The following is a 25511-nucleotide window of genomic DNA, read 5'->3' as shown; positions in this document are numbered from 1 at the left end:
AGTCAGTAACTAAATAGCTATAATAAAAGGGCTAAGTAACAATAGATTGCCCCTACGTATCGGTACATAGTGGTTATTTATCGATACATAGCCCCTCATTAAATACCACTATACTTTTTCTAGTGTCTTGAGCCCATCGAAGCTCTAAATTAACTCCAGACACCTTTAATCACCCACAAAATGGTTTTAAGATTATTTTAAAGGTTTTAAAAGGTTTTTAACTAAATTTTATGATTTTATTAAATTGTTTCAATTTGATTTTTTCAAATGATTTTAAGACTTTCGCTATGTTATGTGCTTCAGATCGATTTTTATGTGCATTTGATGGCCTAAAATGATTTTAGATCATATCTAAATATTCTAGATGTGGTAAACTTGTTTTATAGAACAATAATACGTGATAAAAAAGCTACTAGTATAAAGGTCCGATTTTGTACAAATTTGAAAGTGTTATCATAACATCTTCTATTAATACCGATTGTCGGAATGGGTAAAGGGTGTTAAACATTTTTTTTATCATGTGTTAGAATATTAGGCTTTTTATTTTATATATTTGAAATTTTTAAATATTGTATAACTTTTAGATTTTTTAAAAAAATATTGTCATTAGTGACATGTGTCGCAATTGTAGAGTAACACATATCCAAACTTAACGACGTTACAAAAAAAAATACTAAAATGGTTGACGGAAAAAAGTTCAAGTACTAAGTTGGGACAAGAAAAACTATAAGTATCAAATTGGAAGAATATGTTAAATTCAGGGGGCAAATGGGTATTTAAGCCAAAATAATGTGAAAAAAACAGAAAGATTAAAATTCTATATAGTTATATGATTCATAAGCCTAAAAGGCTTCATCACCAAAATGCGTTTAGCTCATACACCCCTATCATATCGATATATATATATGTTTGTCATTCTTGGAGAAGACAAATGGGTAGGGACGGGGGTTAAAAGATTCTTTACCAGTTTTGCTGTGACAAAAGCTCCGAGGGATGTTTGCTACAATGGAGAGATTCTTCTTCATCTATACACCATTGAACATCAAGATTTTGATGTCTGTAGCAACAATTCTAACTGTCGTGCTCACTGTTTGTGTGAGAGAGAACAAGGGAAGAGTTAAAAATAATATTTTTATTTTCATTTATTAAATATAATTTTAGATAATATATTAAGTGTCACGTAACAGGACGAAACTAGAAAGTAAATTTAGAAGAGCCAGAGATTAATCATAAGTTTTTAAGAATTAAATTATAATATTATCATTTAATAACTTATAAGTTTATAAACTTTAAAGGAACGAAAAAATATATTTATCATTTTTGAGGTGAAGATCACTGTTTACCCGTGTATACATTCTACCAGACATTCTCTCTGCCACATAGTAAGATATTGTAGATTATTTTCATTTAACATTGTTAATTTTCGAATTAAAATTTATAACGGAATAATAATTTAAAATATTAAAGCAAGACAATAAAAATTAAAGACTGGAAAATAAAATTCAGGGGCTAAATTGTAACATATGCCAAATATTAAGTCCAAATTTTATATGTTCAGGTGCAAAAGCGGGGTTTTACAAATTCAAAAGCCGGGGCGGGTTGTTTCGGGCAAAATTTCAATTAAAATTAAATACTGTAATTTACTTTTTGTCATTTGGAACAGAAAAACGAAAAAAAAAAAAAGGAAAGAAAGGAAGAGAACTCCCTAAACAGAGCCTCACTGTTTTTGCAGCTCTCGAAAATGGACGTCCCAAAGGAGCAAATCACTGCTCTTCTCGACAATGCTCTCTTTAACTCCGCTCAGCTTCTTGTAATCTTTTCTTTTTCCATGTATTAATTTTTATGATTAAAACAAACCTAACTTAAATTTTCTCTAATTGATTAATATTTTTTTTTGTTTGGTTCCTATAGGGTTCTTTCCTTGTTTCATCATCTACTGTTAATGCCGAAACTAGTCCACATCTCAAGGCTGAAAATCTGGTCACTATTTTATTCTATTTTTACTTTTTTTTTATTAAAAAATGAGTTTTCAAATTTCTTTTTCATATATATATATTTTTTTGTTTATTTCTGCAGGTTCTTCTTGGCGATGCTTTGTTTCGGGAGAGAGAGTATCGTAGAGCGATTGTAAGCTCTTTTTTTTTAACAATTTTTTTCATGTGATTTTCTGGAAAAAAAAAAGAACATAAATAGACACTTTTAGAATAATCAGAACAAAATCAGTTAATTGTATTTGTAGAATTGCTTAATTCATTCACCGCAGTTGAAAAGATTTGGTATGAAATATAAATGCGCTGCTAGTTTTCTAAAAAAATATTTTTTGTTAAGTTTTTAATAGTTACATTTAATTCATCTTTATATCTATTTTATGTCTTATTTTTTTTTCCTTCTAAAATGGATTTTTTGAGCTTTTTACATAGTTGTCTTGGGAAAAGTTAAGTGAATTTGTTATGAAAGTTTGGTAAAATTGGCATCCGGATTTGTATTTGAAAAGGATTTAGTTAGAAAGTGTGATTCATGCGCTGAAATACTTTGATATTCAGAGATCGGTAGACAAAGGAAAAATTGTTGTTTTAATCTTTTTGGCATTTTTTCCTGCATGCTTTCAGCATACGTACAAGCAAGCCTTGCAGTATTATAAGATTATTCCCAAGCAAAATTCTACATCTTCTAGAAGTGCATTGTCTGCCTCAAACAGGTCCTCTTCTCCAAATTCTTTTAACATTTGTGCTATAAATGAAAACGAGGTATTTTCTATTTTGAATTAACTTTGAGATCTTCACTTTTTCTTGCAAGCTGAAATGCTTATTGCAGTTCTGTTTGATTCTCCATTACAGGTGAAGTTCAAAATTGCTTCTTGTCATTTTGCTCTAAGTGAAAACAAAGTGGCCCTTGTTGAGGTTTTAGTCGTTTCTAATTTACTTTGTTTCTCTGTTTGATTATTACTCTTGACTTGCTTTCTTGGAGAGTGTATTTTGGATGAATAAGTTTTCGTTTAATGAAGTTTGATTTAAAGTCTATTCTTTTTTCAGCTTCTTGTACTTCTTTTTCCACTTATTTTTGTGAAATTTTCATTTTTCATTACTTTGAGCTTGCAGATGGAGGGAATTCCTAGCAAAGCAAGAAATTTGCAGATGAGTTTATTGATGGCAAAGCTTTATCGAAATACTAAACATACCCGTGGTGCTGTTACTTGTTACAGGGAATGTTTAAGGTTTGTCAATCTGTCATTCCTATTTTCTTGATACTTTCTTCATGCTTTGTGGATGATATCTTTAATTGTTATTGCTTGTCTCTTTGTTTTTGCTGTTATTCATTAAAACTGGTGCTAACTTTCCGAAAGCATGTGTCTTTTGGGTTATTCTTTGGCAGGCAATGTCCTTATGTCATTGAGGCTATCATAGCCTTGGCTGAATTAGGGGCCAGTGCCAAAGACATAATTTCGTTGTTCCCTCAGGTATGTCAATTTAAGTTTCATGCCCTGTCCCTATCTCTGGTCTGCTAAACAAGTATGTATGATGTGCTTTTTCTTTGCTGTTAGATCTCGTTGAATTCCCATAGGGCTTTTATTGTGAGGTATTTAAGGGTTCAAATTGGGCACTATGTTTATGGATTTGTCATCCTCATGCAGGCTGCCGATAGTCTTATTGATAAACTTGAAAGTTTTTCACGTGTAATATGTTGGCCAAGTTGCATGGATATAGTCATTTAGCCAATTATATTCATAAATAAAAGTTGATTTACATTTGTAGTGCAGTCTAATTTGTTATTTGACTTCGAGAGCTGCAATTTATAGTGCACTAAGCACCTTGAACAGGAGATTTTCCTTTTGTCTTAAATCTTTTTTATGCCCCTTTGGTTATAAGCTTCAATATGGTTACTGTAACTTTATATGTCTATATATATTTGTATGGTTTTTGTAACTATGTTTCTTTATTATCTAACATTTTTTATTTTCCAATTGAAATCTAGACACCAAATAGAGGTGGGAGGGCTCAATTAGATCATGGTGACTCAAGCCGTTGGCTGCAAGTAAGAACAAAATGAAATGGATGACACTCTTCTCCCATAATGAGCTACTTATTATCTTAATGCTCCTTGATGAATAATATGAAAATATTTTGGCATATTTGATCATGTGCTTCCCTAAAAAATATTGCTTCACTCTTTGTGTTACATCTTTCTTTATTGTTTTAGTTTCATTTCTTATGTCAATGCTAATTTCTACTTTGATAGCATTCTACGGATCTTGTCAGAGCCTTCACCTCAGAAGCACATTGTATCAAATTTTAAAGCTTAGTCTAACTAGTGATTTGTTGACTTTGTGCAGCGGTATGTTGAAGCACAATGTTGCATTGCTTCAAATGATTACAAAGGTAAGATAGTTTTCTTTTCAATATTTGAAGTTCTGTAATCTAGACTGGATTGTATTTGTAGATTTTCATTTGCAGAAGTTATTTATTATGCTATATCTTGTTAACTTATCTGCTTTATCAATTCCTTTCAATATAGATTTACATTTCCTTAAATCTTTCTGCAGGTGGTTTGGAACTGTTAGCAGAACTTTTACAACGTTTCCCTAATAACACTCATATATTACTTGAAATGGCTAAGGTTAGTGATGGCTGCATTCTAGTGAATCTAGCATGTTTATTTATCTGCTTAGCGGGAAGAAAACTAATGAGGTAATTTTAGCTTAAAAGAAGAAGAAAAGGCTAAAAGAGTATGTGCATTTTAAATCTTGCCAGTTGTAGGTTGTTTGTAGCATCTAGATCATTCAAATTTTTACTATTTTCTATTGACTTGTTTCTATGCCCAGGTCGAAGCCATCATAGGAAAAAATGATGAGGCGATAATGAATTTTGAGAAGGTTGTTATAATTCAAAGCTTTTCTAGTCAATGAATTATTGCTTATTCTTTTTCTGCCTATGCTTGCACTTCTATCATGAATGTTAACATATTCAAGTTTGTTATCCTTGCAGGTTCGCTCCGTTGATCCTTATGTTGTGACTTGCATGGACGAGTATGCAATGCTTCTAAAAATGAAGTCTGATTATTCAAAGTTGAACAAGTTAGTGCATGATTTGCTAAGTATTGATCCTACAAGACCGGAAGTTTTCGTGGCTTTATCTGTTTTGTGGGAAAGGAAAGATGAGCGAGGTGCATTATCTTACGCTGAAAAGGTACCTGGTTTATCTTTAGTGGTCCTTCACCTCTTCTTAGATATCTGCATATCTCACAAATTCACTTATTCTTTACAACCAGAGCATCAAAATTGATGAGAGGCACATTCCTGGTTACTTAATGAAGGTATTGAAAAATTTTCCATCCAACAGAAGGGTGATTAATGATTATCCTCATTAACAAATCTTTCTGTGGTTTTCTTTTCCTGGTCAAATATAATTCAATTTTGTCATTTGCTATAATTTTCTGCATGCTCTTAGGGTAACCTGCTGTTAGCATTGAAGCGGCCAGAATCTGCAGTAATGGCCTTTAGGGGAGCTCAAGAACTGAGAGCTGATCTCCGTTCATATCAAGGTTTGAATTTTATGGAGAAAAGAATGTGCAAAATTTACTATTCAGTTGCATAAGATTCATCTTTTTCCAATCATTTCATCTATTTGCTTGATGTAGTTCTAGTGTAAGAAAGAATTAATCACAAGACTGGGGAGGCATTGCCAACTTTTGACTGTTTATAATTTCAGGTTTAGTTCATTCCTATCTGGCATTTTCTAAAGTCAAGGAGGCCCTCTATGCTGCTAGAGAGGCAATGAAGGCTATGCCTCAGTCCGCAAAGGCACTGAAATTAGTTGGGGATGTTCATGCTAGCAATTCTGGTGGTAGGGAGAAGGTAAACCTCCAATAGACTTTTCTTAGCTATGTTACCAAAGTGAAGATTCTTAGCATGACTCGACTAGATATTGCCACTGAAGGCAAGTTTTAATAAGTTTGACTCTAACCCAAAATGGTAACAGGCAAAAAAATTCTATGAATCAGCACTCAGGCTGGAACCAGGTTACCTTGGAGCTGCATTAGCTTTAGCTGAGCTCCATGTCATCGAGGGACGAAATGGGGATGCTGTATCTCTTCTTGAGCGTTATCTCAAAGATTGGGCTGATGACTCTCTTCATGTCAAATTGGCTCAAGTATTTGCTGCTACAAATATGCTTCAAGACTCTTTGTCACATTATCAATCTGCATTGAGGTGAATTCATATGCTCTGTGATTCTCTTTTTCTACACTGCGTGTGGTCAAGAAGTTCAAATGAATATGGAAGAAGCTTTCATGTCTAAAATAATCCAACTGAGAAAATTGCTATTACCGTTTCGATGAATCCTATTAATGTTTATTCATTTTACAGAATAAATCCTCAAAATGAAGCTGCCAAAAAGGGGCTAGAACGCCTGGAAAAGCAGATGAAGGTCGGTCTTGTGCTTGTGCTTGTGCTATCCGTCTTTTCTTTTCTTTGAAAATAGATATCCAAATACTAAACGAGTGAGTTCTTGTAGGGGGTGGATCCGGATGCGCCTGAAGAAGAAGAAAATGAGGTTGATGATGCAGATGCAGAACAAGAAGAGGCCGAGCTTCTGTAGGATTTGTAGTCATGTGTTCAGTAAATATTGGATGACTCTCGAGCATAATCGATATTTACGAGAAGAAAAACCGATGATGAACCAAGTTGAGAATCCATACTCTGCCATCTGAATCTGAAATTATATGCAGCAAATTTATAATGAGGATGCCAGAAATCAACATGCAGTGGAAATTTGAAGTTAAAGTTTGAAATCATTGTTTGATATTTGACAATGTATATTTGAAACTGATTATTCACTGGTTCAATTTTGCATGGAAATATACTTACAGTTAAGACAGGAGTTTCCGTCTAATTTTGAATTTCTCTGTTAAATTAAATGATATAATTATATTTACCGATCAAGAATATTGTTTTTTTATTAATATACATTTAACTATTGAAAATCGTTTTGTCAAACAAATAAATATCTATGATTGAGTTGAATAACTCACTCAAGGAATTATTGAAAATCCATACTTTTCTATAAAATAAAAAACGTGTTTTCTGTCATTTTGTATAAAATTAGTATTATGAGAATATTTTTATAGTTTTACATAAAATTTAGAAAAATATACATGATGAAATTTGAACTTAAGCATTATAGATTTTAATTTTCTAATTTTCCATTTTAATAAAAATTTCATTTATTCTTTTACATTATTTTATAAACATATTTGTAATTTAATTTTTTTCATAATCTAGTAAATATTAATTTTTTAAAAATAATTTATGAATGAAAAAATATATTATAGTAAATACATACCTAAAATTAATTTATTTAAAAATGGATTTTGAAAAATAATTGATTTTATGAAAAAGTTAATATTTTCAGGTGTTTAAATAATTTTACTTAAAATATATTTTGTTGTTTGACAAATTTTATTGAATTTTTTTTAAAAGTATAAACTAAACAAAACATTACATTATTATATTTGTTACAAAATATTATATAAATATTCTTTTTGCAACAGAAATTTATTTATAATAAAGTCATATTTTATAATAATTAACATATTATATAAACTTAATAATAAATAGTGCCTAATTAATATTTAATTTGAAGTTTATATAAGTATATAGTGATACATGGGCCTGGAAAGTATAAATGAACTTAAGCATAATTTAAACAAATACCTATATTTATATTATTAAAATATTAATATAAATATTATTAATAAAATATTTAAAACACTATTTAAAACTTAAAATTATTATTGGTGTTAGAATTTTTTATTAAAACAAAATTGTAATATTAAATAATTTATTGGAATAAAAATTATATTAGTTATATTAATAATTTATTATATCATTAAATATAAGCAATTAAACATGCATGTTTAAAAATATTAAAATTTATAATATTTGATATCGGTATTTCAATATTAAAATTAAAACATGATAATATTAAGCTTGGTTTAAATTAAAATTAAAACATGATAATATTAAGCTTGATTCAAATTAATTTGATGCTCTATTTGTGAATTTCTTAAAGAAATAATTATTAATTTTTTATAAACCTATATTGACCAAATTGTTTTTCAAAAAATAATAAAAAAATTGGAGAAAACATTTTATGGTAAGATATTTTCCGTGAAGTAAACAACACATGATTTAATTCTAATACAAATAGATTTCTTTTAAGTTATGAATTTAGTTGAGCCTGTTTACAAAAAAAAAAAAAAACCTTTACCATTGAACAAATGAACCCTTGAAAGAAGACACAACAAAAGCTAAGAATGTAAAACTGAAAATGATGGATTCGAATTCTTTGCACATTGGCAAGAATAAGATGTACAAAATGAGATCTTGCAATAAATATACAGAATAAGTTCCAAGGCAATTGAACACACGTTTTGCATTGAATTGAGAGGCAAAGAAACAGGCTAAAACTCCTCAGCAGCACCAATTTTCCAACTCTAACCGCAACCTTGCTGTAAGTTCGCCCGTTGTCTTTGAACTAGAAACAGGATACATACGAGGAAACATGCGACTTAATTGTTTATATTTACATGGGAATGAGGTAGACTACAGAATACAGATCTCATGCTTTGTTTTGCAGACAAAGGCTCGACTCCGGCCAGGTTCGACAGTTTTTCATGTACCAGGGATCACGTATGGCAAATAGATACATGAATGACCACAATGGGTAAGATCTGATCTGAGATACTATACATTGAATGGTTTCCTAGGAGTGGGTGCTCGGTTCTCCATTGATTGCAACCTTTGTTTGAGATGGAAAACTTCAACCTACATTCCAATATAATATTAGGTTAATTTTAGCATATACTGAAAACTAATCAATCGGTTCTAATGTGAACATTTGGAATAAACTCAAATATGATTCTTGCACGAGTTAACCTCAGGTTCCACATGCACATGATAAAAGTTAGGTTCAAAGCCAAACCTGTAACTGGAATGCTCTGGCCCTCTCTCCTGCAAGGACTCCTCGCGTTGAGTGAAGCTCCTAGAATAAAACTCAAATCAGGCATTCATTGAAATACAATCTAAAAGCGCAAGTTTCCATGATGAATTAGGCATTGGATGAAAAAATCAATACCTTTTGAGTATCGTCAAGAACAGCCTTAAGGAAAGCCACATCGTGTTCAAGTCTTACATTGTCTGAGTGGACTATGTTAGATAAGTTGTTGGCTTCTTCATGTGCAAGTTCTATACCTGTTAGTTTCTCTTTTAGCAGTTCCATCTCCTTCATCGCGTCTGCAAATTTTTTCTCCATTTCCTCTTTGCTCTTGAGAGCTGCAGCTAAAGTTCTCTCTGCTGTGTCTCGGCTTGCCAATGCGGTTGCCAATTGTACTTCTAAAATTCCGTTTTTTCTACTTAGGGAAGCCATTCTTGTGTCGTAAAATTGATATATACTTGTAGGAGCCGACAGGGCTCCTGATCTATCATCTGCTTCCGGAAACACAAAATTATCGTTATCTACGGGATCATTTGCGATCCCTTCAACATGCGGATTTAAACATTCAGTTCCAAACTCTGAACTGATTTTTGTGCCAGGAGCACTAATCCTAACTCCGGTTTCAGACTGATTCATTTTCTCTTCTGTTGCCTAGAACAACAGAAACATGTTATATTAATGGAATATTTCAACGGGTGTTAATCATCTTAGGTGCGATTACTAATTGAATGAAGCTTTTATGATTACCTGCAGAATAGAACTCGAATCGTCTGAATTCTTTGTTATTCTAACAGTTGTGTTGTGTTCTTCCTCAATACGAAATTGCTTTCGTAGTGAGACATTTTCAGAAGGATGATTTTGATCCATAAAAGTCAATTCGGACAACGATTTCCTACCTGAACCGTGTTCGATTACAGAGGCTAAATTTTGTTTTGCAGCAGAAGCAACAGAACTTTGGGAAGAACCATTAATCATTTGGCTAGCCGGCCCCGCAGATGATGAACATTTCGCAAACTGCATTTGTCCCACAGATTTACTGAGTGTAGATCGACGCCCCATGGATGATTCGTTCTTCTCAATGATCAATACTTCAACCTGTGCAACAGATAAAGTAATTACAATCTGAACAAGTTCAAATCAGCCTAAACATTAAAAATTGAACTTCAAACCTGATTTGATGGCTCCTTTTTGCATCCGCCGAATGCAACAAGAAAATCCTTATCCTTGTGCTGCACGAGTACTAGGCTAAATCCCTGCAAGAACAGATAATTTTAGAATAATACGGTCCCATTTCATATCACTGAGGAGAAGTGTCATTTATTAAGGGATGCTTTCTAGCTAAATAACTCGGACTTAGGAGTGTCAGATTAAATTTCTTCTAAACTTTGCATGTACTTGGAGGGTCAAATCCTCATTCCTATGACCGGATATGTGTTGCACACGGTTACTTAAAACAAATCCTATCATAATTTCTTAACTTCAAATCTGTGACCAACTAGAAAACCGGATGATAATCTCTATCCATGAAGTTTGCAATAATTTTACAAAAATAACGCATACAAGAATTCCAATTACATATAATTCACATCATCCAGTGCAACAGCATCAAATCATTTAAAGAATTGACCCCTTCTTGCAAAACAATAAATTCAGTAAGTTAACATTGTTAGCGGAGATAGAAGATGGAAGTGACGCAAGACCATTTGGTCTCTAAAACATCATGCGGTATGAGGGTATTAAAATTATGCTTACCTTGTTAGTGGTTATGGAGGATGGAAGAGGCGTAATGGCCACAGACCACTCAGACTTGAGAATGTCGTAGATGAAAGTCTCCGCATGTCCTGTAAACATTTCAGAATCAAATACACAAGTAAATATAAGCAAAAAGAGTAAAAATGAATGCAAAAAGAATAATACATAAAAACCCTATTACAGACCATGTAAGTTCATCAACCTCTCTTATTTTCTTTTGAATATTTACTATCCGTGGTAGAAAACTAAAAACCCGTAACAAAAATATAGGTGATACATGAAACCAATAATACAAATGGGCATGTCTTCAACATGAAGGGTCATTATCCCCATATTCATATTTGAATGTGTTACACATGAATGTTAGATGCAAATACCTAAAGAAAAAGAAAATGAAGAGCCGGAATAGCATAGGACTTAACGCACACAAGCAGACACATCCGTGGACACATATGAAGGAATCAAGAAGATAGTACCGATTGGCTTTGATATGGAAACATGATATGGTATCAACAATATGTTTAACCATTTCAAAACATGTAAGAAAATGAGGTGACCGAACTCATTTACAATGCAATTTTCATCAAAGATTAGAATGATTTTAAAGAGCCAGTTACATTCATACTTTTTTTCCTACTTCCACCCCCTGCTATGTACCATTTTGTTCCACAAAGAATTCCACAGCAACCAGCTCTTGGAGATGGATGAAAACCACGTATCTTTATTCTCGACCATACCATCTGAGGAAAAATTAAAATATAAAAATACCATTATAAGCTAATAAAAAATTACAAAGAAATAATAAATGTTTGGCATCGAATTCTGAATTTTTACACACCGTTTCAAAGTCAAGTGAGTACAAATCATTCAATGTTCGAGATTTTGATGCTCCACCAAAGACAAAAAGAGTTTTATCATCATAAAGAGTTGCTATGTGATTGGATCTTGGTGATGGTCTTGTTCCCCTATACAGTTCCGCAAAACAATTCAGTTATTAGAAGCTTCTAGCATAAGAATTGTCTTAAGATGGATAGTTATAATACTTTGATTCAAGTGTGAGTGTTGAACACAGTCATGTTCATTATTTTCCTTTTTCAAGATTTTCATGTATCTGGAGAGCCCTTAGAGGATCATATCCCCACACCAATGTGTCGGAATGGGTTCTTCAAGCAAAATGTAGTGTCTGAGTAATAATAGATGCATGGCTAAGAGCATGATTTCTTTATCAGCAAAGTGACATAAAGGAATATGTTCGAGCTACATACGTGCACTGAAGAGTGAGCCACGTCAAGGACTTCAAATCAAACATGTGTAAGTCATTCAGTTTCTTCTTTTTAGCATCTTCACCACCAAAAAGGATTAAAACGGAGCTCGCTCGGACCACAGTGTGACCACTTCGAGCAACCTGAAAGATATTAGGATGTTTGTTAGGAATGCTTACATCAATAAATGAGTAAAACCCGGAGTTTCTCAACCAAAAAGGCAAATAAGAGAGGATGGAGCAAAGAGAAAAAGACAAACGATTCCTTGTAAATTTATGACATGCCAGTGTTAAGCTCTATCGAATGAATATATTTCCTACTACTTCTTACTGTTCTTCTTTAGCCTTTTCTTTTTATGGTGTTCAATATTTACATGTATTTTGGCCTTTATAAGTTGGAAAAGAGTACCGGTATTTCTCCTTTTGCTTCCATAACTGACCAGCATTCTGTCTCCGTATCAAATGACCACACTGCAAAAAAAAAAAAAAAAAAAAAAAAAAGCCAAATTTGAGAACCAAAAACGTACAACATCATGTATGGAAACAGAAAGACAATACAAGACCATAAAAGACTGTAATTCAAAACCTGAAACTTTGTCATTTGCAGGGTCAGTTCGGCCTCCAACCAGGAGGGCCTTTTTCCCCCATGAAACCTGGGTAAGGATAAAACGAAAAAGCTCAAGAATATCAGTACTCCTAATACATTGCATCCCACTCATTAGAAATAACATGAACCAGCACTATGATACTATAAAGTAGCACAAACAAAGTAACCAAATCATTAAATTACAAGAATAAGATTGAAATCAAGTCTAAATAGCAGACACGGAGGTGGCAGTACACAGGGTCACTTAATATCATAGCTAACAAGCATAGATGAACAACAGTTTGGCTAGTTTATATAGTATGCAAAGCAAAGAGAATGCAACATAATGGAAAAACCTAATGCACCGCATATGATTGTACCAGACTATGGCCCTTGCATGAAGGAATCTTAAGTGGAAGATTGCTTGGCGACAAGTAAAGCTTCGATGATGCCATGGTCCAAGAAAAAGTGTCGAAATTAAGAACCTGCACATCATCTAACAATCCGTTTGCAGATTCACCACCAACCACTATCATCTTGTTCCCGACAACAGTGGCAGCATGCTACTCAAGGAACACAAAAATATTTCAGCATTTCCGTCATATCCGATATACAAAATTTGAATTAAGTCATTAACCCTAAGATATGAAGCAATCAGACAAATGGAAAACATCGATATACATATATATATATTACATTAAAGCGTGGCACAGGCGTTTCTCCAGCAACTGACAATACCATCCAATTCTCGGAGTTCCCTGATGAATTAATAACAGGGGCAGGAGGACAGTGGGATTCAAGTTCATCAGAATGATTAACAGCAAGCATAGCAGACTCAACCTGAAACACATTTGAAGGCTTTAGCAACTTATACACGCTATGTTCCTTGGACTCTTCATTTTCTTTAAGTACTCATATTGGAGGCATGGGGAGATGAACTCCAAATATATGAAAAAACATAGAAAAATCTAACCATACGATAATGTATGCATAGCCATATCCAACACACCGAGACCGAGTAATATATTATACACATGCCGACTGTTACAAAACAGAAATTCAAACATGTCAAAAGCCTCACATTTGAATTGTTGCTTTGTTTGGGCGGTCTCGTAGGACTTTTAATTCCATTGGCGGACTCTGAAAGCTGTACTTTCTTCACTCTAAATCAACACAAAAATATACTAAAAATAAGTGAACAATGTTCAGCAACAAGAGGTCTTCTTCATGAAAACAAAAGATGTGGGATTTGGGGAAATATTTAATCAAGTTTGCATCCTTTATCCACCAAGTTTCTTTATTGACATAAAGGTAAAAAGAACATAAATTTTAATAAAAAATAGAAAATGATATATATGGGAAGAAGAAACTGACCTGCCAAGCTTCATGCGTCTACGAGAAAAGCTAAACATTTTCACCAAAGCAAAGCAAAACTCTTTCAATCAAAAACCAGGAAATAAAGCCCTAAAATTTCCACAAAAAATGAAGCTACATTATCATCAAGGAAACAGCGTAAAACAACAAAAAAGCCTAACACTTCCTTTATCAAAGTTCTGTTTTTTTATTTTTTTTTCAAATAAAAACAAAGTACAATCGGGTCATATGTTAAACCAGAGACAAAAAGGTTTGACCTTTAAACTTGGACTTGAGCTGTTTGAGAATAAAAAAAAGGAAAATGAAATAAAATTAATTGGCCATTGAGGAAATGAAGGTAGATGAGGAAGAAAGTAGTTGAAGCATTAGCTTGGGAGTGTGAAAGAACACTAAGAAGGTGCACATTGAAGAAGTGAACTGTACTTCTGCAAATAGTGATGATAGAGAGAGAAAGACAAAGTACCGGGTCGTCTTGTCCTGTTGTGTTTTGTTTGATTTATGAGATCCTTTGCCAAGATTTGCTTTGGAAGGTCCCTCTAACAACCTACAGATAATAGTGGTAGCTAGCTACTTAGCTTAATACAAAGAAAACTAAAACTATGTAATAAAAACTTAAATTACAATTAAAATGGAAACAAAAGAACTTACTTTCATTCCAACCACCCATTTTCTTTTCCAGTTTTTACTATTTCCATGCGGGTGACTAAGGAAGAGTGAGAAATAACATGGGAAATTTGAATAAGTTTCTGTGTCAAAAAAGATGGCAAAAATAACGAGACCATGTTAAAAAAATACGTGTAGTTTTGTTGTTTAGTGTAAAGCTTTGATGGTCGAGCCTCGAGGCATTTAATGGCGAGCGGCAGTGGGCTCCATTACAAAGGATCCATCTCTCTCGGGAATTGCGTGCCGCTGCCATCACTGCCTCTGCCTGCTATAACTTTTCATCACACTGTACCATCTTCTCTCTATACTTTACAACAATACATTATCAATCCTGGCCCATTTACTCCAAAAATTTTGCAACCCAAATCCATTTATCTTTTTCGAAATGCCCATTTATATGCATGGTAGCAACTCCCAAGTATTATTTTCACAAATTTTCGCTACAAATATTAATGCTCTTTATTTTATATTTGTGAACTTAAAATTTTTTCAAGTCTACTTATATAATAAATTGTTAATCCAAATTTATTCATTATTTTTAACTTTAAAAAATATATTTATATTGTTTTTAATTTAGTATTTAGTATTTTTTATTTTTTTATTTATAAAATTTTATATATAGATATCATAACATTTTTTAAATGTTTATATTAAAGTAGTATATATTACAAAGTTAGAAAAATGAGTTGGGCTAGACTCGAGCCTTGATTATTTTAATCCAAGTCTAATCTATATTTAAATTAATCTAATTTTTTTCAAGTCAATTTTTTAAATTTAATATATTTTTTAAAATTCTCTCAATTTTCAAAGGATTCTTTACCGTTTGTTAGAAAAAAAAAAGATTAATGTAAATGTAAATCGCAACTTTTATTACTCAAAAACATAATTAGTACATTACCAAAAAGATAACATACCCACTCACTAAGAGAACTCGTTAATTAGTAGTGCTCACTGTTAATTAGACCTGAAATCTACACTCTCATGGATCTAATTTATGTGATTATATATAATAATATATAATAATCACAATTTTATTAGTGCCTTGGCATGCAAGTTAGTGGATTAATTTTTGAATTAAACCCAAAGTGCCCCTACTCTTCTAAGCATTGGAATTAAGGCTCGATTAAGATGAAGACTCATGACCTCATTAGCTCCACCAACGAATTCTCCACCAATGAAGACGGCTGGAACAGAAGGGTTGCAACCGAGCCTCGAAAGAGTTTGTTCGATTTCACGTCCTCTAGAAATCTCATCGAGTTCGTGAACCGCAGGGTTGACACCAAAGTCGTAGAAAAGGGTTTTGATGGTGTGGGACATGCAACACGAACTCTTGCTGAAGATCACCACTGGCTTCTCGGATGCCAACTTTGTCACTCTCTCCATTTGATATACTATGCGGAAAACAATGCCAAAAGTTAGGACGGGTTTTGCAAGTGAGAGGCTAAATGTATAGCTGTTGTTGAGATTGTGAAGTGCTTTGAATGCTCAACACCCACTGGTTTATATAGGGTTTTTGAGGAATCTGGTGGTGTTTAGTCGGCAAGAAAGCAAGTTTCCCTTTTTTGTTGGAAATGAAAATGAAAAAATAAAAGGAAAGCATCAGAAAATTGTTCGATTAGATCATAAAATAAAGCGATCAAATGCTGAACAAAAAAGAAGGATAGAGCAGCATCACGAATCTTTCTTTGCATACGGAATTGGTGTCCTTTGTACGGTGAAACGTTATAATTTTTACCAACTTTCATCGTTTTATTCATATTTTTCTTGGTAAAAAATTACTATGGAAATATTTATATAATAGAAGTCAGATTGCATTTTATCTATTCTACTAAAAAATGAGTAAATTAGTCCTTATACAGTTAGATTAAATAGAGAAGAAGTCCTTTTGCTAAAAAAAAATTCATCTATTTTTACAATTAACACTGGTCCCTGTACACGTACATCAACATGATATATATGTGGCACGCTATATGTCACACTCTGGTTATTTTGTTAAACACATTAATTTTTAATAGTAAAAATAGATGAACTTTTTAATAGAAAAAATTAATTTACTATTTAATCTAATGTACATGAACTAATTTACACCTTTTTTAATAGAGAGACAAAATATAATCTTACTCTCAGTACAATGGCCTCTATAATACTTTTACCTTTTTTTTTCAATTTTAGATTTAATTTTCATTTATCTTCAAAACCTTAACCTTTTCTCTCTATATCAAAAACTAAATTATTCTCTTAGTAACAATACATTAACATTTTAGATTAATATTATATATATATCCAATTTATCATATTTTGATTGTGACCAATCTTTTAATATTTGATAACGGATGAAATCATAATCCGAATAACTTTTTAATTCGACAAGAACTTTATAAATTTATTGGAAATATTTATGGGAAAGTTTGAGTTAGATCACTAAAGTTGAATACTGAGGGTTCATTTATAGGGAATTCGAGTAAAGTTAGTGTTGGTGTTGTTATCCGTGATTATCAAGGTAGTTAGGTGATTGGCTCTTTTCGTCACATCCCTAGAGCTATTAGCGTAGAGATTGAGCTATGGACCCTGAGTTTAGCTCGACAACTTAACATTAACAATCTTGAAATAGAAGTCAATGCTACATTTTTATGAAATCACCATCTAAATCTGACTTATTATCTCATTTGATTGATAAGTGCAAGACGCTTCTCCATTCTATGAGTTCTAGCTCATTGCTACATATCTTTTGTGAAGGGAACAAGTGTGGTGAAGCTTTAACTTGTATGGAGAGTAGTTTACAACTTCGACTCTCTTAATATGTCTTTTCTCTTGATAATTTATTTTGTGTGTATTAATCCTCCTAATTGTTTATTTCATTTACTTTTTAATTGCTAAATAATCTTTATTCCTTCTTTGAAAAAAAGTTAGAAACTCTTTAAAATCTATATACACTATTTGGAGTAGTTCCTTTCATGGAGGCATCTAATGAGTTGGATTTATCCAATGGGAACCTTTTTTTTTCTTTTTTCTTTTTACAACCACAATGACATTTCAATTCCAAATTAAGTAATCAAATGAGATTGCATATTGAGATTTTGATTCAAATTGAGTTTGAAGATAAATTTTAAATATATTCCACAATAATAAAAAACTCCTTTTTGTGAAAGAGATTTTTGAGCCTCAGTCACCTCTTTCAACAGCACACAGCTTTTTTTTTTTTCCAACATGTATACTTTTTTATAAAATTATTTTTTAAACATATACTTTTATTTTTTTTCAATTAAGTAGTAATAATATTTTGAAATAAAATAAAATAAAATTTCAAGTATATGGAACAAAATCTCAAGATGATGAGATCAAATCAACTGAATAGAATTGTCTCATTGATCGAAAATTAAAAATAATTCATGGGCTTCTTCATCAATAAATAAATAAATAAATTTAATTTCTAAATATTCTAGAAAAATCCCATCATCATCATCGTCGTCGTCAAAAGAAGTCCTTCACTTTATTTTTCATTGGAATCTTAGTTGTTTTTATTATAATGCGAAGGAATACGTATTTCACACAAACATGTATACTTTTTTTTTTTTTTGATGTGAAGGAAATATTCTTCACCATGACCTAAAGAAACATATATAGATATACTACATAATATACAAACTTTGGATATAAAGGAACAGTCTCATAATAGCGACCCAATTGGAAGGTCAAGAGTCATATTTTTTGGGGTCCTTTATTTCATCTGAATTCTCTTCTTTCTGTTTTATGTATAAATTTCCATCGAAAATGAGTTTGAAAATTAAATTTAAGTGAAATAAATGAAACCCGATTCATAAGGTAGTCTACTTGCTTCGGTTTCCACGTTTACAGGATTTCTAAAAGAGACAACCCATTATTTTTAATCTCCTACAAACAATGGTTTTAGTTTTATTACACATATGTTTTGTAGCCTAATTTTTGCACCTAATATTTAGATTTCTCTCTACTAAATTTTTCCTTAAAAACTGATTTTAAAATTAATTGACTCACTTGTTTTACTTACATATATGTACTTAGAAAATTATTGGCATCATGACTTATTTGATCTTTCAACTTATAAAAGAATCATTTTACTCCTCCATTTAATTTTTTTTACCTCTTTTAGCTCTTAAACTTATCTTTTTTGTCAAATCAAACCAAAATGGATGAAAAAATTAATGACTATTAAAATTTTCTAATGGCCATACACATGGATTGCCATATTAATAATTAATTAATTTTTAAATTTTTAAAAAATTTAAAAAAAATACGAATGGTTGACATAAATCTTCATAAAGTTAGCCCATATTGCCTTTTGATTGCATATTTCAATATATAAGGAAAGTATATCACAATAGGATTCTAGAGAAGTAACCTTGCTTTGATTTAGCCTCTTCTTCAATTAGTATCTCAAGACTAATTGCACAAAATTCTTAAAAGGATGCAAGCAAACAAGCAAGATTAGGAGAAAGTTTTATTGAAATTCATAACTGAACCTATCGAATTTACTGACTTATATTTATTATATTTAAAATATAATATATAATATAATTTAAACTATCGAAACCCAAAGCCCAATTACCCAATCCAGCCAATAACTCATTAATATCAACCCAACATTTTAACATTTTTAGCTAACTCAAACATGACTAATGTCTCAAGATTATTCGATTGATGTATAAGTATATACAATCGTTGACAAGTAATAAAGTAGTGAGTAAGAGTTATTGTCTCCACAGAGATTGTTTATGCGATATTGCAAAATTAATTACTAAGCAAATTGGTCAGTAATAAAAATAAATTAAAGTGATGGGTTTTAATTCTATTAAACTAACCTAAGTATGCTTAAAATTAAATTAAATAAAGGAAGAAATAATTATTCAAGTCTTTACGAGAAATCACAATAGCATGTATATGTTAGAATAATTCTCCTTCATAACTTAGAACTATTTAAATAATGCTAATGATGTTACGAAAAAAATCCATGGCAACTCGACTATTTATTAACCATGTTTTATTTACAAGTAATTTGGCTTCTCTCGAAGTCTGAAGTTTAACCTCTTATTTGCATATTTCTATGTCTGTTCTGATTTCAAGGTTACCTTTTTAGACATCATCTAAGAAATCATACTTATTAAATTATTAAGTCTAGCATATGTCAATGTCAACAACTGAGTAGTTTTAATAAGTAGAAAAAACACAGATTTTGTGAGGTAATAGCAATATTTCTATACTGAAATAGTTTAATCACATAAATCCTAGGTTATGCAAGGTACGTAATAAGGTTCTTCCAAGTCATTACAAATTTCAACCTGATTTTCTTAAATATAGATCAAACATGCACTATTCAGATATTGTAACAGCCATTTTTAGTGAAATCGGAATAATGGTTTCGGAACCACAAATCCGAATTCGGAACGAAAACTATTTTAATATTATTTCATGGTCTGCATTATGATTAAAATATCATATGAAAATTTCGTAAAGAAATTTCATAGATTGCATGTCTAATTAGAGGGAAAGAACCAAATTGCATAAAATGCAAAAGTTGAGTTCTAGTAGCTATAGGTATCAAATAGCTATAGAATTCAAAATTTGAGGTCCTTATATAATAAATAGACCATTAAAAGTAGTAGATAAGTATGATGATTCATCCATGGAAAATTAAATAAAGAAAATGACTAAATTGGAAATAGAAATAATTAAAGATGATAAAAATCTAATATCATCTTATTTCATCATCTTTCCCAAAATTAAAACATGGAAACCCTAGCCATGGAAATTGAGTTTTGAGCAAACTTATTTGGCTCAATTAGGTATGTTTCTTTGTCTCATTTTTAGTAATTTTTGTATTTCCGAGATCGTAATAACTTAATCTAGCTATCTCGAGGATTAATTTGCAAAGTTATTAAGGTATTAAAGTTTTTCCATGGATGATTATGCACAAATTATGAAGTTTTGTGGTAGAAAATGAAAGGTTTTTAATAGATAAAGAACTTTTGTAAAGGGAATTTTGATAAAATTATGATTTAAGGTGTTGGTGATATTGAGTATGATGAAAGTGATGCCAAAAGTTAATAACATTCACGTGATGGTCGAAGACATTAGAAATTCAATGGAATATGATGTCCCATAGAAACGAGTAAGTCGCATGTAAATAATATAACTACATTGTTATTACACGTATTTTAATTGATATAACATAAATTTCTTAATTGTGGAAATGATTATGTATGATGAGAATTGATGTAGAGGAACCTCCCGGTTGAACCTTAGGAATAAACAGATATTCATGCCATGACATTGGGCGATGTGTGTGTGCTAGTGTAGGACATGTCTGGGACATGTATCGGCCACATTATGAGAGCCAGTGTAAGACCATGTCTGGGACATGACATCGGCATTGAGACGAGAGCTAGTGTAAGATATGTCTGGGACATGCATCGGCCTCGAGATGTAAGCCAGTGTAAGACATGTTTAGGACATGCATCGGCTACGAGATGTGCTAGTGTAAGACATGTTTGGAACATGCATCAGCATGGATATGTGAGAGGCAGTGTAAGACCATGCCTAGGACATGGCATCGGTATTATACCCTATGTTTGAGGCTTAGTAAATATCCGATAGCTTTTCGAATGGTTCAACGGTGAGAGTTATGATTTAAGCTAAATGAGAAAGGTTATGACCATATTGTAAGTGGTACAGGTACTTACATGAAATTGATGAGATGTGAATTCAATTCATGTTATATGATTAGTAATGAATGAATATGAGCATGTTGAGTAACACAGGTATGTATGCCAAGCTCATGAGAAATGATTTCAGTTTATGATGCACATTTGATGAAGATGTAAATAGGTAATTCATGCCTATGAGAATGATTTTGTGATGACCTTGTGATTATAGGTCTATACTTATGATGTATGAATATGTAGCCTTACCAATGTGGTAGAAATGAATTAATATGATGTGATAAACTTAGCATCGTTAATTTACACTAAAATAGTTTTGTACAGCAGCCATAGTCCGACTTTGAAAATACACTAAAAATAGTGGAAAATGAGTTAGAGGATAAATAAGATATGGAATTAAAGCTTATTGAGTCTAGTTTCTTATAAAAGAAACCATGTAAGCAAAAGAATTTCCTATAATGAGATATTTGAAGTTGTGTGAGACAGAGTCAGAATGACTTCGAAATCCCCTGTTCTGATTTGAGAAAATCATTATAAATTGTACAAAAATAGTTATGAGTTATAATTTATATGTTTTCGAGTCCTGTACTATGAGATAATTGAACTTTAGTGCTGAAGGGTTAGAACTGTCAGACAGTGAATCAGGGGTAACTTTAAGGAATAAACTGTACTATTTGGCTAAACCAAAACTTCTGGAAATTTTATGGTAGAAAGGTACATGAGTCTAGTTTCAAGGAAAATTAACGGAACTTAATTTAGAGTTTCGTAGCTCCAGATATAAATATTTTATTGACTGTTGTACAAGAAGACAACTTATCATGACTTAAGAATATGTTGGGAACTTAGATAAAACATGTTAATGAGTTGCTTATTGTTTTTATATGAACTTACTAAGTGTAAAGCTTACCCCTTTCCTTTCCCATGTTCTCTAGGGTTTCCAGGTTTGCTCGGGTTGGAGTTCGTCGGAGATATTATCACACTGTCAAGCTATTGCTATTGGTGTAAGTGATTTCAAGTACTTTGAGTCTATGGCATGAAAAGGAGTTTAAATATTCGAGTATGTGATATTATTTTAGCCAAATGTATTGGCTTATTTTGATTATGGGGTTGTAAACCCATTTTAAAGATGCATGCATGTGCTATGGACTTACGTGATGAGTTTATAATGATTATGGCATGAATGTAGTAAAGATGTGAGTAAAATCTATGATATCTATTGCATGTGAAATTGCCATGGTCATGACTTGTTAGGAATGTTTAAGTGCCTAATTTTGCCATGTTGTATGCTATTGTATAAGTACGTGTGCATGTGTTGTAAGGGGGACAAAATGGCTTGGAAAATAGCCTTGTATTTGTCCACACGGGCGTGTGTCTAGGCCGTGTGTGACACACGGTCCGCCCCCATGGGCTTGTTGTCCAGCTGTGTGTCCCCTGCACCTAAGTTTTTCAATTCAGTATGCATGGTAGTAAGCACACGGGCAAGAGACATGACCATGTGTCTCAGCCACGTGAAGGACATGGCCATAGGACACGGGCGTATGCCTTGGCCGTGCGGCTTCAATTTGTTCATAACCAAATTGGCAGAATGTCCAGGTTTTTGGACACGGGTTCTGGACACAGGCGTGTCCCTAGCACACGGGCATGTGCTCTATACCCACACGGGCGTGTGGAGCCTTAAAGTATAAAATTTTTCTAAGTTTTTCTTAAGTTCTCGGTTTAGTCTCGAACCGTCTCTAATGCATGTTTTGGGCCTCGTGAGCCCGTTTAAGGGACAAAATGTATGTGAAATGAAAAGTTTTAAATTGATCAAAATTTTACGACCTGGTTTTATATAGTTGGTTGAGTTTAAGTCCGGTATCACCTCGAACCCTGTCCCGGCGTCGGATACAGGCAAGGGGTGTTACATTTAGTGGTATCAGAGCATGGTTTAGTCGATTCTCGAACTAACATAGCGTAAGAGAGTCTAGCTATACATGTTATAGTACTACTCGTGATAGTGTGATACCTCCCGGCATTAACGAAACTATTTGCTAAGATAAGAAAGACTTCCAACCGAGGAAATCTTGTTAATGATAGAAGTAATATTAAGATGATTGAAACGTGCTTTTGATTTGATGAAATTTGGAAAGGTATGAAAATAGATTCATGATTTTTTTACATGAATTAATACTCAATATGTGATAATCATAAGTTAAAGAATGTGGAAACATGGAATGAGACGAAAGATAAGTCGTGATAAGCTTTTCCATGCATGTTAGTATTCATACGATGCTATGTGCCCAACTCTTTTGGCCAAGTGATTATGAAAAGAAAAATTTACTCGAAATGATAGAATGTGTGTATAAGTACTTTTGTTTAATGATGTGTAATCAGTATGTACATGTGATTGACATTTATGTTTAAATATCTGAATTAAAGATGTCATAAATGTTATAATAGCATGAAAGCTGAAATGAAAGACAAATTGAGTAGAACGTTGGAATTGAGTACGGCCGTTTGATTATAAATTGACGAATAAGACCACAGTTGGACTATGGCATCAATTGAATGATGTACCCAAAACCGGAAGACATTCTTTAATTTGGTAAACGTTGGTAAGTAAATTAAGGCTAAGTGTTGGAACTTGATTAGACATTAATGGTAATTCGAGTAAAAGAAATGAAAATTTATATTGTGATAAGTTCACTGATGTTTGGCTAGTATTCATATGAAATAAAGTTGCATGTGTTATTAAGATATGTGAAAGTGTGTTCATAACAAGCTGGAAATTTGAAATGTTTGAATCGATGTGCATGATACTATGTTGTTGTTAAATGTGTATATGTGTTAGAATCGAAAGTTTAGAGGCTTTACAATCTTTACCCCCTTACCAGAATAGAGTTATATAAGGAAATTCACAAGAGATATGTTATATAAGCTTGAAAATGTGAAACTAAAGAGTGCAATAATGGAGTATTATGGGATTAGTGATGACATAATTAATTAGAGGAATGATATCGGATTTGCAAATATGTCTGAGTATGACAGATTCAATTAAGTAAAACTTTAGCTATCTCTCCCTTTTGAGTATTCTGTATTTTCCTCTATCCTTGGGAATATGTATGGTTGTCCATTCCTAGTGAAAATTTTATTGTATGAAAATGTTAGCTATTGTGATATTAGATGAAAAACTCTGTTAATCCAGTTAGTTATGACCAACATTTCTTATCTCTTCGGAATTCTTATCTAATATGCCGGAATAAAGTCGATGGTGAAAATTCAGATGAGACCATTCTGATGTTTCTATTGATTATGGTTATATATATGCGGGAAATATATTATCTCTATTATGATGGAATTCCAGAGCGTATAGATGGTAGTTTCCTTCTGGTTTTCTCTGAGGGATTTTCCAGATTTTCCTCATTATTTTTTTTCAGGGTTATATTCTTGGATTTCTGGTATGGTGTTATGTCTTGGAATTCTTTATCATGGTTGTTCCTATGGTTCTTATTTCGAGAATTATCAGTCTGGCTCGTCTTTAAAGTTATTCTTTGACTTGTGATAACAATGTATATTATGATTAGGCTACTGGTTCGATTATGAGAGTGTGGGAATTCTAGTATTTGGATTTCTCTAATCTTTGCATAAAGGATTATTATTAGCAAAGGTAAATTAAGCCATGTGTATTAAGTTTATTCTCTAGTTCGAGAATAATGTTGTGCAATTACAGGTAAGTAGACGTACAGTCTGAGATGAAGAAATTTGATTCTTGAAAATATGATACAGAAACATATTAGTTGGATTTCTCCCATTTGAGAGATGCTGTTATAAGTAAAGTTGTCCTGATTAATAAAGAGACCACATCTATGAAGTTGGAATCATTTGATTCATGTTAGTAAAGTTTCTAAATAGTTGATGACTAGAGTATAGAAATGTGGATATAAGTGGTAAATTAAACAAGTACAGCATGATTCGACTTTTAATTTGGAATTGTAGGGAGGATTTGATTTCTGGTTTCTGTTACTATTATTTTAGAGTAAGATTTGAGTACTGAGAAACTCTGGGTTATACAGAGAATTGAGTACAGAGTTCACAGCAGTATCTTGTCTATTCTTCCAAAGGATGTTGAATTGTCTACAGGGTAAAGCCGAATATCAAATGTATTCGAGATTATTACTGTCAGTGATGACAATAGGAAGAAAATGAGAAAT

The 25511-nt window shown here is 32.2% G+C and overlaps 3 protein-coding genes across 8 annotated transcripts; 1 reads left to right on the top strand and 2 right to left on the bottom strand.

Annotated features, from left to right (window-relative positions):
• The first annotated feature begins 1652 nt into the window (after positions 1-1652).
• Positions 1653-6875, top strand: LOC107920706 (anaphase-promoting complex subunit 7). Of its 2 annotated transcripts, XM_016850530.2 has the most exons (18): positions 1653-1810; positions 1912-1980; positions 2077-2127; positions 2610-2747; positions 2838-2900; positions 3099-3214; positions 3373-3457; positions 3973-4032; positions 4331-4376; positions 4541-4614; positions 4820-4870; positions 4983-5183; positions 5266-5310; positions 5445-5538; positions 5706-5851; positions 5976-6205; positions 6362-6422; positions 6510-6875. In XM_016850530.2, exons 1-18 carry the CDS (start codon positions 1742-1744, stop codon positions 6591-6593), a joined length of 1683 nt encoding a protein of 560 aa, XP_016706019.1. In that variant the 5' UTR covers positions 1653-1741; the 3' UTR covers positions 6594-6875. The 2 variants fall into 2 exon arrangements, with proteins under 2 accessions (XP_016706019.1, XP_016706020.1); XM_016850531.2 differs by lacking the exon at positions 2838-2900.
• A 1438-nt stretch (positions 6876-8313) lies between these two features.
• On the bottom strand, positions 8314-15021 carry LOC107920523 (acyl-CoA-binding domain-containing protein 6). Of its 5 annotated transcripts, none has more exons than XM_016850270.2 (17): positions 14612-15021; positions 14427-14507; positions 13964-14053; positions 13671-13752; positions 13286-13429; positions 12970-13152; positions 12590-12656; positions 12413-12474; positions 12008-12147; positions 11581-11707; positions 11368-11482; positions 10743-10831; positions 10160-10243; positions 9738-10085; positions 9132-9641; positions 8979-9038; positions 8314-8821 (listed from the first exon to the last, which is right to left on the bottom strand). In XM_016850270.2, the coding sequence occupies exons 3-17, from the start codon at positions 13999-14001 to the stop codon at positions 8741-8743; spliced, it is 2130 nt and encodes a 709-aa protein (XP_016705759.2). In that variant the 5' UTR covers positions 14002-14053; positions 14427-14507; positions 14612-15021; the 3' UTR covers positions 8314-8740. The 5 variants fall into 5 exon arrangements, with proteins under 5 accessions (XP_016705759.2, XP_040934982.1, XP_016705760.2 ...); XM_041079048.1 differs by having other exon boundaries at positions 9132-9481; positions 9887-10085; positions 14612-15017; XM_016850271.2 differs by lacking the exon at positions 14612-15021 and having other exon boundaries at positions 9132-9481; positions 9887-10085; positions 14221-14432.
• A 453-nt stretch (positions 15022-15474) lies between these two features.
• LOC107919524 (monothiol glutaredoxin-S2) lies at positions 15475-16124 on the bottom strand. The gene has a single exon (XM_016848972.2). It carries the CDS (start codon positions 16007-16009, stop codon positions 15701-15703), a length of 309 nt encoding a protein of 102 aa, XP_016704461.1. The 5' UTR covers positions 16010-16124; the 3' UTR covers positions 15475-15700.
• Between the last annotated feature and the right edge of the window lie 9387 nt (positions 16125-25511).

This window comes from Gossypium hirsutum, chromosome A10, assembly GCF_007990345.1.
Source record: "Gossypium hirsutum isolate 1008001.06 chromosome A10, Gossypium_hirsutum_v2.1, whole genome shotgun sequence".
In the NCBI taxonomy this organism is placed as follows: domain Eukaryota; kingdom Viridiplantae; phylum Streptophyta; class Magnoliopsida; order Malvales; family Malvaceae; genus Gossypium; species Gossypium hirsutum.
Note: the sequence above shows the minus strand (reverse complement) of the source record. Positions and strands in the feature narration are given on the sequence as shown.

Coding starts and splice junctions, on each gene's coding strand:
- LOC107920523 (XM_016850270.2), bottom strand. CDS start 14,001: ATGTTTAGCTTTTCTCGTAGACGCATGAAGCTTGGCAG. Junction 12,148..12,412: donor AAGCAAAAGGAGAAATACCG/GTACTCTTTTCC, acceptor AATATCTTTCAG/GTTGCTCGAAGTGGTCACAC. Junction 10,086..10,159: donor AAAAGGAGCCATCAAATCAG/GTTTGAAGTTCA, acceptor TCTGTTGCACAG/GTTGAAGTATTGATCATTGA.
- LOC107920706 (XM_016850530.2), top strand. CDS start 1,742: ATGGACGTCCCAAAGGAGCAAATCACTGCTCTTCTCGACAATGCTCTC. Junction 5,852..5,975: donor ATTCTGGTGGTAGGGAGAAG/GTAAACCTCCAA, acceptor AAATGGTAACAG/GCAAAAAAATTCTATGAATC. Junction 6,206..6,361: donor CATTATCAATCTGCATTGAG/GTGAATTCATAT, acceptor TTCATTTTACAG/AATAAATCCTCAAAATGAAG.
- LOC107919524 (XM_016848972.2), bottom strand. CDS start 16,009: ATGGAGAGAGTGACAAAGTTGGCATCCGAGAAGCCAGTGGTGATCTTC.